Below are 14,391 nucleotides of genomic sequence, written 5' to 3' on the forward strand. Positions count from 1 at the left end.
TCACATTGCATAACGACTTACCCAAACAGACAATGTCTAGTTGTTATTAGGCCTACACTTCGTTTCAAATTTAAACGAATGCACTATAGATATACTTATTTTGCATCAAATATGTTACACAAGCAGCACGGTGTGCTTCTCTGTTCCAATCAAGACTCTGACCTGCCTCTGTGGACTTTGCCTGACCTCTACGTCCTTGTGTGGGTTTTCTCAAGGTTCTCCGGCTTCCTCCCACAATCCGAAAACATCCACGTCAGGTTCAATGGAGACTGTCACATGTCCATAGGTGTGAATGACTGTGTTTTTATGTCTCAAAGTATTCTCTGTCAATTGACTGTCTGTTGTCGTACTACAAAGGCTCCAACTACGGCAGACAAATTCCTTGTGTGTTTTTGACACACTTGTCAAATAAAGATGATTCTGATTCTGACATGAGTGTGAATTGTCGTTTATCTGTATGCACCATGTGACTGATGACGTGTTAACTAGGATAGTCTCCAGCCAGGACCCTAAGGGTCAAGTGCGAAGTGATATTCTCAGACTGCAAATGCTTCTATGCAGCTTTACAATTTTCTATCCAGAATTCCAGGTTTCATAGTTTGAAATAGGTTTTAAAAGTCCAACTGCTTTGATCTGTTTGGTTGTTGTGGACCTCACACAATCCACCATTCGAATTTGATCTAACAACAATAATGATGATCATGTTCAAGTTAACATTAGAATGCAGCTTAGAGCAAAATTGGGGGGGGTGGGGGGGGGGGGGGGAACGGACTCATTATATTTATTAATAATTATCTGCATGTGGCTTAATGCTGCTTTGTATTGTATGTAATTCGTTCTACTTGAATCAAGTTTCTAGCTTACAAATTGCATAATCTTTCAAATGCATTTGTGTTCTTTGTGCAACCATTTAATTTTGCTGTGTGAAGGTGGTCTGCCTCGAACCAGCCTCTGCGATGCCACTCAGGATTAACGGTGCAAGGCTTTGTTTAGCCACACTGGCAAGATGGATGCTGGCTGCCATGCAGTGCTGGGAATTAGCAAAGTATCAATACTGTACTTGCTACTGGACTTAAATAGCTTTTCAAGTATCTACTCTTTAAGTATATTTACTGCTTCTGTCTAATTTTGATTTATACTCCCTACATTTGAAAACTGATATCTGTACTTTTACTCCTTTGTCAAAATAGGTTAGGTACTTTTTTTCAGACTCAGGAGGGCTGCAGCGATGCCACTGACTGTCAGTAAAAAACGTGTTTGTGTATTTCGAGTATCTTTCAGCCTGTAGTTACTACTACAGGAGTTGAATCAGTAACTTTCCCCGTCTTTTTTTAAAACATGTATTTGTACTTCTACTTCGAGTCTTTTACTGTAAATTTAGGCCGACGTACTTCTACTTCCAGGTACATAGCGTAAGTACGTTTGCCACCTCCGCTGCCATGAGGCAAACCAAAACACGATCATCCACAGCGCCCCCTCGCGGCGTATCCCGTCACCTCTGTGACGTCAATTCAGCACTGGGAGTGAGACAGCTCCCTCCCACCCCCCACGACACCCAGCGAGCCTGCACGTTGCATGGCTTCCCAGCTATCGATACACATTGCCCGCTGGGATCCGTCCCGGCGACGTCAAACTGTTGGATTACGGGCCGGGAAATAGAAGAGACGGACGGGAGAGGGGGGTGGGGGGTGGGGGGAACGATTGGTTGTTCATCGTGAGGATACCAGAACGCCGAGCCCACCCTTTCACTTGACAACGCGACAACAAGCAGGCAAACGGTATGGGAATGTGCTACTACCCGCTTAAATGCTCATGAAACGCAAGGTCTGGCATCATGGTTGCGTACTTTTGCTCGGCGCCGCTCACGCTACTCGAATAAACGGATGCTGTCGACAATTGATGCTTGAAGATCGTATGTGTGCCACGATCATTTGCGCCGGTGCCAGCATTGGCTGAATGTACTGACGCTGCGGCACTTTCACTTGGCACGCAGCGTAGTAGGCATTGGGCTTGCAGTGCACGCTGCACGTCGGCTGCTGAGTGTCAACATCGCATCCTCGGTTATTTTAAGATTGAGCGTCCTCTGCATGCATGCATGGCCGCGTGCGCGCGCGCGTGCACATCTCACAGGCCCACTGATTGTTTATTGCCTGAATTTCCACGCTCCGCTTTCCGCCGTGTTTCTTCTCATGCGGTGGTGCAGTCCAAGACAAGGAGCTGCTGTGGGATCTTCTGTATGAAAATGGGCACATGTGCCCACCACCCCCACCCCGTTCTCTTCCTGCACACAAACAGCCAAACAGATTATGCAATTCATCATTCATTTTCCAGGCATGCACACAATACTTGAGACTTGATGCATTGAGGGAGTCATTAGGGTTGGGGGGTGGGGGGGGGGGGGGGGGGGGGCGTCATCTCAGTCAAGTGCAGGTAACAGATGAAGCAGCACAACCATGCTTTCGTCGACTCATTCATAAAGCCCATTTCCATTCTGGTTGATGGCTCCACTGGGCAGGCTCCACGGTCTCCCATTCATAGGCAGCAGAGTGAGGATTTTCTGCACCACTCAGACAGAGCTTAGTTTTGGGAAATGGGTGATTCGACTCAAGACTGGCAGTTTGTCCAAATGATACTTGTGCTGTTTTTTTCCCCATCCATTCATTTTCTATATAACGCCTGTCCTCTTTAGGGTCATAGATGAGCTGGAGCCTAGCCCAGCTGACTTTGGATGGACCAGAGACATGGTACACCCTGGAATGGTCACTAGTCAATAGCAGTGTACATACTGTATATACAAACAACAAAGGCAATTTAGAGTCCTCAATGAACCTGTGTATGCATGTTGTTGGAATGTCAGAGGAGGTAACCGTAGAAAACCCACGCAAGCACGGGGAGGTCACGCAAACTCCACACAGGAGGGCTGACATTTGAACCCAGGACCTCTTGACCGTGAGGCAGACATGCTAACTGTTACCGTACCACCACACCGGGCAGACTCGTTTTTTTTCCTCCATTGCTTGAATGAGAGATATGTTGTTTTCACATACAGCGTATGCTTTTCTCAGTAATAACATTAATTATAATGCATTTCATTATGTTGTCCTTTAGGTCATACTCTCCGCTGTCCATCCTCCATCCACCCTAACCTAGTGGGTTGGGGAAACCCCCGATGAGTGGGACCTGTATCCATGAGCCCCGTGCCCCTTCCCCCTCCCTGTCAGGCTTCAGTACCCCGGTATCAGAAACCCCCTATCGAAGACTTGATGGTGACACTCCCGCCTGCACCCCGGAAACGGATCTGACCCCTACACAGTGTGTCCTCCGAAACGTGTTGTCTATTGACACTAGTGGGCCGGGGGCACCAGGAGGCAGCAGTCCCACTCCCAGTGATGGACCTTCAGGCCACTTTGATAACAGTGTGCTAAAACTACACGAACATGACACGTGCCAGTGTGGCAGTGGTGCCGAGGCGGGCCACAGTCCGGAGGCTGGTGCTGTCCGGAGCCATTCGGAGAACATTCGGCTCCAATCAGGTAGTGGAGGGTTTTTGGAGGGTCTGTTTGGCTGCCTAAAACCTGTGTGGACCATGATCGGAAAGGCCTACTCCACTGAACACAAGCATAGCCATGAAGGTACGTGAGATCAGAAATTGTCTGCTTCGGGTGTCCTTATGATCAGCTCCACCTGACAAAAAGTTAGCAGTTTACATCATCTTTGTCACTCATTGATCGGTTCAAGTCAATCCGATTAAGAGACCCAGACAGATCCAAAACTAAGAACAATATCAAAGAGGCTGCCTTTACAAAAATAGCTAATGCGGCTTCCTCTTATACACCATGTCTCTTGTTGGGGTTGTTATTTGCAGTGGATTGGAATGGAATCCTACTCAGGTAAACAGAACTGCTTATTTAGAACTTAGATTTTGTAAGGGCAGCATTTTTTTTACAGCTCATGTATTGGATCTCATCAATTAGCACAAGTCTGGCTAATGTTGCGCCCAGCGAGTATACGAGTCAAAAGTTCAGATACACATTCTCATCCTATTGAAGGACAAAGCGTGCCCATATTTGTCACAGGCACTTAGAAAAGATGTCATTTAAAAAAAAAAAAAAACTGTAGAAAAGACCAACCAGCTAATGAAAATAGGACATTTCTAAAAAGGTTGCATAGTTCATGATATAACGCCGTCTCACGATGTTCACGGTGCTCACGTGACAGCAGTTTAAGTGAGAAGTCTCTGATTAACCAATACAGTATTTTAAATGTGCGCATCACCAGTATGCCAGTGTTGACTGTTAACACACATCAGATAGAGTGACTTTTAGCAGCTAGCTGGGGGAAGCGTCGTGTGCATCCGTCTCCGCTAAAGCGGGCCTCCAGAGAGCTTCACACTTCAGTGGACCTCATAAAGAATAGATATGCATCTCTCCTTGGCTGTGCCGGCTGCATTTCACTTTAGTGACCAAGTGCTCTCAGTTATTTAAGGTGTGGATGGCAGATGTTTTCCCCTCAATTTTTTTTTTTTTTTTTTTTAGCACAACACTGATGAACATAATATCACTATACGATAATAAAACATTCTACCTATTTATCCACATAAAACATGCTTTTATTAAGGTATCTCAAAATTGGTGGGATTTTTCTTTTTAGCTGAAACATAGAGAAAACATGTTTTGGTCGTTATTTTTATTATTTCTTTAAATCTCAAAGTTAGTTGCCGATGTATTGATACTGTATCATAACAGACGATATGATACGTCACGATATTGCTATTTTTTCTCACCCCTTGTAAAAATATGTTGCTCCACTGATTAGTCGCTACATCATTTGTTTGACGTGGCAGCCTGTTTGTTCCAAGATGCATGTTCTATGGTGTAGATGAGGAAAATCTGACTGCTCCCTGTCCCCAATGGTCTCGCACCGTGGGACAGAAATGAATTAAATGCTTTTTGTCAGGGAGCTGTTGTACACATTTTCCTGTTATTTAAAAGACACTTGGTAATACTCACATTTATCAAGGTTAGTTGGTTTCTACTTGTTGGTGTCTGTTCAGAGTGCTGGGAGGTTCCATTTGAGGAGATCTCAGACCTGCAGTGGGTGGGCAGTGGTGCGCAAGGTGCTGTCTTCCTCGGCAAGTTCCACGGAGATGATGTGGCCGTAAAGAAAGTGCGAGACATCAAGGAGACTGAAATCAAACACCTTCGCAAACTAAAACACCCCAACATCATTACTTTCAAGTAGGGAAACTCCTCTATTCTTTATTCAAGTCATTTATCCACATCGTCCGCCATTAACATTGTGCTCTTATCTAATTGTGTGTTTCCATCTAGGGGTGTGTGCACCCAGGCTCCTTGTTATTGCATCTTGATGGAATACTGTGCCCAAGGCCAACTATATGAGGTGCTGAGGGCGGGTCGTAAAATCACCCCCTCACTCCTGGTTGACTGGTCTATGGGCATCGCAGGAGGCATGAACTACCTACACCTTCATAAGATCATACACAGAGACCTCAAGTCCCCCAAGTAAGCCAACAATTCATTACATCCCGCTTTCAGGGGATCTTTCTTTAGTAAAGACCAGGCTCTTCAAAAGTTACTTTGTATTTTTTTACGCTTCCACTCAGAAACTTGTGTCTCGTTCTTGTATTTTGGGGTAAAATGTAGTATTGCAAGAAAGACATGAATAATTATGTACTGCATTATCAAGTACTGGATATTTTATACAAAAAGAAATTTGATGTATTGTTTTTTTTTTTCCCCAGTATGCTGATCACACACGATGACCTTGTAAAGATTTCGGACTTTGGAACCTCAAAGGAGCTCAGTGACAAGAGCACAAAGATGTCTTTTGCAGGCACTGTAGCTTGGATGGCTCCTGAGGTCATTCGGAATGAGCCAGTGTCAGAAAAAGTGGACATCTGGTAGGTGAACTCTACAGAAGCAAGTATCTTTGTGGTGGAGAATATATTCTGAATCGTCTACCCTTTGTCACCATTAGCAGTGATTTGTGATATCCCGTTCTCATGTTTTCTCTTTCTCTTTTTGAATTCTGTGAGACTGTATATATTCAAGCTTTAACCTGACTTTAAGGTCATTTGGAGTGGTGCTGTGGGAGATGCTCACCGGAGAGATCCCTTACAAAGATGTGGATTCATCTGCCATTATCTGGGGTGTCGGAAACAACAGCCTGCAGCTGCCCATACCTGAGAGCTGCCCTGATGGCTTCAAGATCCTCCTCAGACAATGCTGGTGAGCAATTATTGGATATCGGAAGTGAGGCCGTGTCAAGAGTGAGCAGAGGCCTAGAGGCATAGATAAACAAATAGTTATGAGTCATGTATGCAACATTGTTTGACTACAATTTCAGAATTAATGTTACAGTGCAGTGAATGTATACACACTACACAGTTGTGTTTAATGTTGTTTTTTGCAGGAACTGCAAACCCAGGAATCGGCCCTCTTTCCGTCAGATCCTTCTCCATCTGGACATAGCGTCAGCTGACGTTCTGTCCACTCCTCAGGAGACATACTTCAAGTCCCAGGTATTGTTCCTTGTCTTAGTCCCTAACAAATAAAAGAGTGCATACTGTATGCAGTACATGAAAATATGCACATGGACAAGTATTGGAACACATGGCCATTACACCACTCAGTCACAATGTGAAAAAATATTGAGTTGCCCCTGCCCCTGCTTCCACTCTTTGAGGAAGACTTTCATTTTGGAGTGTGTCTGGAAATTTCGGTTTTGTGAAGTCTGTGGTCAACAGGCCAGGTGCTCCAATCTAATTTATCCCAAAGGTGTTTGATGAGGTTTGAGGTCCATATTGGTATGGTGAAGAACAAACTCTTGCTTCTATACAATGTACATCCGGTATACTGTATATACTGTATGAATGTGGAGAGCCCATCACCCACACAGGTTTACTTAGTCATCTGATCTGTTGTCTGCCAACAAAAAGAGAACCACCCCTTAAGTCAGCTCACCCCTCAAGTCAGCTCTAACTAGGTGCAGCTGCTTAACAGAAATGTGCTCTCATCAGGCTGAATGGCGAGAGGAGGTGAAACAGCACTTTGAGAAGATTAAATCTGAGGGTACTTGTCTGCACCGACTCGATGAGGAGCTGATCAACCGGCGCAGAGAAGAGCTCAGGTTTGTTTGTTTTATGCACACACAGTGCTTCCTTTGGACAGTGGCACTCTTATTATGTTTGTGCACACGAATGAGGCCACTCCGTGCTATTTCTTCATGTCACTCCTTTGTCCATCCCGTGGGTGGATGTAGTGCCTTGAGTGCATGCCAGTTGCTGAGGATTGGGATTCTCTCATGCGTATGCACGATGACATCAGCCGGCTCTTTTCTCTTTTGTCAGACATGCCTTAGACATTCGTGAACACTATGAGAGGAAACTGGAGAGGGCTAACAACCTCTACATGGAGCTCAGCGCTGTCATGCTGCAGCTGGAGCTTAAAGAAAAAGAGCTGCAGAGGTTCGACTAAATTCATTTCAACATTCTGTCTTTGGCTGATGTTAACATTTTGTACATAGCCACTTGCTACGTGTTTATCTCCAGGAGGGAGCATTCCTTGGATAAGAAGTACCCAGGTTTTTTTAAGCACCACAGCTCCAGGCAGAGCAGCTCTTCGAACAGTATGGACAAGCTCATCAAGAAGAGAAATGTGCCACAGAAACTTCCCTCAGGAAAGCGGTGTGATCTTTTTTCGTTTGTTAAACCAAAACACTGATTCTCTACTGTTAAGATTATAGATTTCATTTGTTGTTTCTCTCTCTTTCTTTCAGGCCAGACATCCTTAAGTCTGAAGTAATCATTCCCAAAATGGATTTGTCTGTAATGCAAGTCACTATCCCCACGTGCCCCACTAGAAGCTCCACTTCTCCCAGTCGGTCTCGGAGGGTAAAAACCCGCCACCGTAAGCCTGGAAAAGGCAGCAGTGGAGATCTGGCAGCACTTAAAGTCAATCAATTGTCTCCCAATAGAGAGACGGTGGCCCAAGTTAACAGTTTGGCCACTTATTCCTCCAAGCAGCTCCTGGAGCCCTCTGCAGCCCTGCGGGGCCTCGACCACGAGCAGCAGCAAAGGCAGATATCCTCCTCCAGCCCTGACCTAATCTGCAACATGCTAGAGGTGAGCAGCCAGGGAAAAGAGGATCCACCTGCCAGTGGATTGGAAAGAGTGGGAAGCCTCAGCGCCTCTGCAGGATTAGGGGAAACAGAGGTGGGGGTTGCCGGTCTGGATGATCTCACAGAAACTCCCCCGCGCAGCGATACTCCAAGCGAGGATGCAGCATCATTCCCGTTTTCTAGCAGCCCCGACTCGCCTTGTGGGAGAGGGGCAGCAGCACGCCGTGGATCTCTTGGATCTCCCCGCCTGCCTCATGATGGGGGGGAAGATAAAGAGGATGGAGCAGGTGCTGTGAGGTTGCCCCGGGGGGCTTCAGGAGGAATTGGGAGTCAGCACCTCACACCTTCAGCCATTCTGTACAGGGCAGCTATTACACGAAAACAGGTAAAAGTACAGAATCTGTTCCCCTGTTGTCCGGTAAATGCTTTTATCTTTGTAACATTTTAAAACTGCTGGTCACTACAGAGGCGTGGGGTGTCGTCAGAAGAGGAGGAGGGTGAAGTTGACAGTGAGGTTGAGTTACCACGGAGACGGTGAATAACTTAGTGTCCTTAGTTACTGTGAAATTAGTGAGCCGTTTATTTGCAAATGTGTTTAGAGCTCAAATAATAATTTCGATTTTGAATTCTGTAGTTTTAAAAACCAAAACTTGTCACATTCTTCAGACGGCCGACGAGCATCACCAAGTGTCAGTCGGTGTCAACCTTCAGCTCAGAGAACCTGTCAGTTTCGGACGGCGAGGAGGGCCACACTACAGACCACTCCCACAGCGGCACCCCTGATGTAGTCAGCACCAACACGGATGACAGGTTGGACTACCGCAGTGACGACCTCCTCTCTCAGGGCTCAGAGATCCCAGCAGACAGCACGGATCCCGTGCAGGCTTCTGAAGGCCTGTCAGAGAGAGACGGAATGCTGGGTCAGGCCAAAGCAAAGCTGGAAGGCGAGCAGAATCCAAATGAGGTAGAGCAGTTCTAGAGATCCGCATGTCTTCTTCCTGAGAAGTGTGACTGATGTCTTCCACTCTTTCCTCAGGGTCGGGTCCTGTGTGATGATTCGGACTGTGACAGCGCTGAGCTGGACCAGTCAGGCAGCGGAGAGCCGAGCCGACCTCCCAGCGCTGGAGCGTGGATGCCGCCCACTCAAGCCCGTCAAGGGTCCCCACAGGCATCTCACACAGGACCCCAATAGACACTTGGACTTAAATACCTCTATCTCCATACATTGAACCGTCACATTAGTGCACCAGTCAGCCAGTGCAGTATGTCACGAGGGATCACAGCTACGACACGTCTTTAACAAAGTCATGAGGGCTCCCAAGTATATTGGCTGGCAAAACTCCACCACATGACACAATTGTCATAACCTGACATTCTATTTATTTCTTTTTTTTCTTTTGGCAGCTTGGGTGATAATCAGATAACTCAGACATACTGTTTTGTAGTGAGAATAGGTATCAAGGTAAACACCATAAGTCCTTTAGTTCACTAACACCCACTGTGGGAGCATCCCCATACACTAATGCATTATAGAATAAGGAAGAATAATGTAAATAACCATGACATACCACGTGAGAAATATTTAATTTATAAGATAAAATCTAAGAAGAAATGGTTTGCAGCCCTGTGAACAAATGCATGACTATGTGTTTATAATTTATGATTCGAATGTATCCGTTTTATATTTTGTGAAAGTTTACACTTTTTTAATCCTGAAAGTACTTCCTCTGTTCTTCATGTTAATAAATGTTAGCACTAAAAAAAGATGGAAAATTGGAATGAAAAGTTCACAAAGATCAGTCATGATGCGTGTTTAGGGTTTCTCTGTAGGTTTGATTTTTTAAGCACTCCTCCTGCTAAGACTTGCGGGAGGTTTATACAAAGGTCATCAGATTTGTGTTGGAATAGAGCCCTTTCAGTTCACTCAAAAGGAAACGGTTGTTATTGCGCAGTAGTAATAAGTGTTGTCTTTGGTGAGTGTAAAGTAGTGCCTGCACTCACAGGGACAACCTCCTCTGACATGCACTGAACCAGGACAATGACTTATGCTTCAACTTCAGCAACACTGGTGCAGGTGCTAATAAATGTGAATGTGCTTTTGTAATGAACTTAAAGGACTCATTATGTTCATTATGTTGGTCAGCTTCATAAAAACCTCCATGGTCCCCCAAGACCCTTTAAGATTTCTTCAGGAGTAGCCTGGTAGAGTATATAGCGCACTTCTCTGTGGTCACTCGTCAAAATGTTATCCTTTGAATAGAAACGTTTTGTTTTTATACTGCATTGCACATTGTACCTGTAATATAGGAACTATATCAAAAGAAAAAATACGAGCTACAATAAATAATTTATTGGTTAAAAAGTCTATATGTTTTTGTTAAAAAAACGTCTGGTTTTTTTTGTTTTAAAAAAAACAGTGGACGCTCGATAAAATGGACCCTGATATAACAGCTATCGGATAACATGGCTGTGGTGTTAAATCTGAGGAACATGCTATATTTGGTACAGTAAAATTCTTTTGGGGGCATTTCTTGAACTAGGTAGCACACTAATTCCTCACGGCTCATGAAAGTGACTCACTTATGATGAGTACTATACGTCAACAATATCACAATTATCAAGCACACTGGCGTGGCAGGTTTGGATAAAATGTGAAACCTTCAAACATTTTCAAGCTTTTTTTATATTTATTTACAACAACTTTGTACTGTAGTGCGCGTTTTAGGCCACGAAACGAAAAATAAAGTGCTTCAAAGTAATGGACAATCAGCTGTATCGGACAACCCCCATCGACCCTATTAGTCTGTTATATCGAGGTTCCACTGTGTGTGTGTGTGTGTGTGTGTGTGTGTGTGTATATATATATATGTATATGTATATGTATATACTATATATAGGGTGGCATGGTGGACGACTGATTAGCACATCTGTTGTTTGTTTATATGTGCCCTGCGATTGGCTGCCAACCAGTTCAGGGTGTACCCTGCCTCTAGCCCAGAGTTAGCTGAGAAAGTTGCCAGTCCATTGTGAGGATAAGCGGTTCAGCAAATGTATGGATATATATATATATATATATATATGCCGGCTATGCGGACCAAACTCTGACTCGGGTCGTACAGGGACCGAACAGCCCGTATCAGGGGGTTCGGTACCCCATACTCCCGAAGCACCCCCCACAGGACCCCCCGAGGGACACGGTCGAACGCCTTCTCCAAGTCCACAAACCACATGTAGACTGGTTGGGCGAACTCCCATGCAATCACGAGGACACCTGCAAAGTGTAGAGCTGGTCCACTGTTCCACGGCCAGGACGAAAACCACACTGCTCCTCCTGAATCTGAGATTCAACTTCCCGATGGACCCTCCTCTCCAGCACCCCTGAATAGACCTTACCAGGGAGGCTGAGGAGTGTGATCCCCCTGTAGTTGGAACACACCCTCCGGTCCCCCTTGTTAAAAAAGGGGGACCACCACCCCAGTCTGCCAATCCATAGGCACTGTCCCCGATGTCCACGGGATGTTGCAGAGGCGTGTTAACCAGGACAGCCCTACAACATCCAGAGCCTTGAAGAACTCTGGGCGAATCTCATCCACCCCCTTGCCACCGAGGAGCTTTTTAACCACCTCGGTGACCTCAACCCCAGAGATAGGAGAGCCCGCCACAGAGAACCCAGACTCTGCTCCCTCATGGGAAGGCGTGCCGGTGGAATTGAGGAGGTCTTCGAAGTATTCTCCCCACCGGCTCACAACGTCCCGAGTCGAGGTCAGCAGCGCCCCATCCCCACTATACACAGTGTTGACGGTGCACTGCTTCCCCCTCCTGAGACGCCGGATTGTGGACCAGAATTTTCTCGAAGCCGTCCGGAAGTCTTTCTCCATGGCCTCACCGAACTCCTCCCATGCCCGAGTTTTTGCTGCACCCCCTCCAAGGACTCCAAAAAGGGTGGGTACTCTGAACTGCTGTTTGGTGCATAGGCACAAACAACAGTCAGGACCCGTCCCCCCACCCGAAGGCGGAGGGAGGCTACCCTCTCCTCCACCGGGGTGAATCCCAATGTACAGGCGCCGAGCCGGGGAGCAATAAGTATACCCACACCTGCTCGGCGCCTCTCACCGTGGGCAACTCCAGAGTGGAAGAGAGTCCAATCCCTCTCGAGAGGACTAGTACCAGAGCCCAAGCTCGCATGGAGGCGAGTCCGACTATATCTAGTCAGAACTTCTCGACCTCGCACACCAACTCGGGCTCCTTCCCTGCCAGAGAGGTGACATTCCATGTCCCTAGAACCAGCTTCTTTAGTAGGGGTTCGGATCGCCAAGGTCCCCGCCTTCAGCCACCGCCCACCTCGCACTCATATTCAACTCGGGTGCTGTCCATTTCTTCTGATCATCCTTGAGATGGTTCTACACCTTCATTGGAGTCCAACTGTGTTTGATTATACTGATTGGACTTGATTAGGAAAGCCACACACCTGTCTCCATAAGACCTTACAGCTCACTGTGCATGTCAGAACAAATGAGAATCATGAGGTCAAAGGAACTGCCTGAAGAGCTCAGAGATAGAATAGTTCTTGATCCACACAAAGTCACCTGGTTTGATGTTGTGCAGGGGTCCGTCATCCGCTTTGGGAAGTGCTGAGAAGACGTATGGAGCAAATTAGTCAAACGTGCAATACCTGATCATGTTGTCTTCGCAAAGATGTGCGTCCATCGGCAAGCCTGGAGGGTTCAGTCCAACATTGGGAGGCTCTGCAAAGAGGATCTCAAAAGGGAGGCAAATTCTGCTTAGGACGCACATGAATTCTCATATTCTGTACATCAACACAATTGGTAGTCAGATGTGCTGTCAGTTGAGTGAGTGGATGTGGTCTGCTGGGTTTGTGTCGCGTAAAGTTTTTGCAGAAGTCAGCTGCAAAAGCACAAAATCACCTCGTAAACCACTGGCTCTGAACTGCAGATATCATCCCCCCTTTAGACATATGGTCTATCCCATGTGTCAATTTTGCATAACAAAAAAATAACAGAGGAAGAGGGAGACATGGCTTACCATTTGGGCCCATCCAAACACCATCCACAAAAGATGCCCTGCACTGTCGCCACAAAGTGGTGTTTTGAACATCTTTGAAGTTTTGCAAAGATGTGTCAGAAAGATCAACACGAGGTGTGCACAGATGTTGTAACTCAGAGACGCAAGAGTGTGCCCCCCCCCCCCCCCCCCCCCCCCCTCCCCTTTAAGGCAGAGGCATAAGAGTGGCAGGGTGAAGAGTGACTGTCACATGGGGGAAACCCAACAGCACTATGATGTAGCGGAGTCAACACACAGCAGACAGATGAGAGGAGCAAACAGATGAGAGGAGTGTTGCTCCTGTAAGATAGAATTTACAGTGAGGAACGCAAGTTAACGGAGACTACCCCACGTAGTCACGTGTGGTGAAGAACAGCCTGTTCACAGGCGACCACCGCGTGAAGGCACGCAGAAAGGCTGAGGACAATGAACATTATTTGATCTAAATCATTCCACACAGCATGTTATTGCCACCACGTTTCACTGTGGGGATGATGTGTTCAAGGTGATGAGCAGTGTTAGTTTTCCGCCACACATGGCGCTTTGCATTGAGGCCAAAAAATGCAACTTTGTATTCATCTGACCAAAGCACCTTTTTCCACATTTGCGATGTCCCCTACATGGCTTGTGGCAAACTGCAAATGGGACTTTGATTCCTTTCTTTCAACAATTACTTTCTTTTGCGACTCTCCCATAAAGGTGTACTTGTAATTTGTGAAGTGCACAACTTACAATTGTCCTGTGGACAGATTCTCCAACCTGAGTTGTGGATTTCTGCAGCTCCTCCAGAGTGACCATGGGCCTCTTGGCCATTTCTCTGACCAGTGCTCACACTTTCTACACAACTTTATCTCGGACCTGCCTGGTTAGTTCCCAGTCTTCATGATGCTGTTGTTCACTAATGTTCACTGACAAACCACTGAGGCCTTCACAGAACAGGAAAGAAATTACACACATACTCTTTTTACTAATTAGGTGACTTCTGAAGGCAACTGATTGCACTGGATTGGATTTAGGGATATCAGAGTACAGGGGGTTAAATACAAATGCAAACAACTTTTCAGGTTTATATTCGCTTAAAATTACAGTATATCCTTTTCATTCTACATCACAATTACACACGTGGACCAAATTGTTGGTACCTCTCTGTTAATGAATTAATGTTTTTTTAAAAAAAAAAAAGAAAAAATC

General features: G+C 46.0%; 1 protein-coding gene across 1 annotated transcript; it reads left to right on the top strand.

Moving 5' to 3' along the window:
* Positions 1–1,519: 1,519 nt before the first annotated feature.
* On the top strand, positions 1,520–10,495 carry map3k12 (mitogen-activated protein kinase kinase kinase 12). The gene is made up of 14 exons (XM_061795591.1): positions 1,520–1,778; positions 3,109–3,632; positions 5,054–5,237; positions 5,331–5,522; positions 5,762–5,920; positions 6,090–6,248; positions 6,433–6,541; positions 7,040–7,149; positions 7,370–7,486; positions 7,571–7,705; positions 7,798–8,524; positions 8,606–8,673; positions 8,806–9,103; positions 9,176–10,495. The coding sequence occupies exons 2-14, from the start codon at positions 3,170–3,172 to the stop codon at positions 9,329–9,331; spliced, it is 2,877 nt and encodes a 958-aa protein (XP_061651575.1). The 5' UTR covers positions 1,520–1,778; positions 3,109–3,169; the 3' UTR covers positions 9,332–10,495.
* The last annotated feature ends 3,896 nt before the right edge of the window (positions 10,496–14,391 follow it).

This window comes from Phyllopteryx taeniolatus, chromosome 1, assembly GCF_024500385.1.
Source record: "Phyllopteryx taeniolatus isolate TA_2022b chromosome 1, UOR_Ptae_1.2, whole genome shotgun sequence".
Lineage (NCBI taxonomy): Eukaryota > Metazoa > Chordata > Actinopteri > Syngnathiformes > Syngnathidae > Phyllopteryx > Phyllopteryx taeniolatus.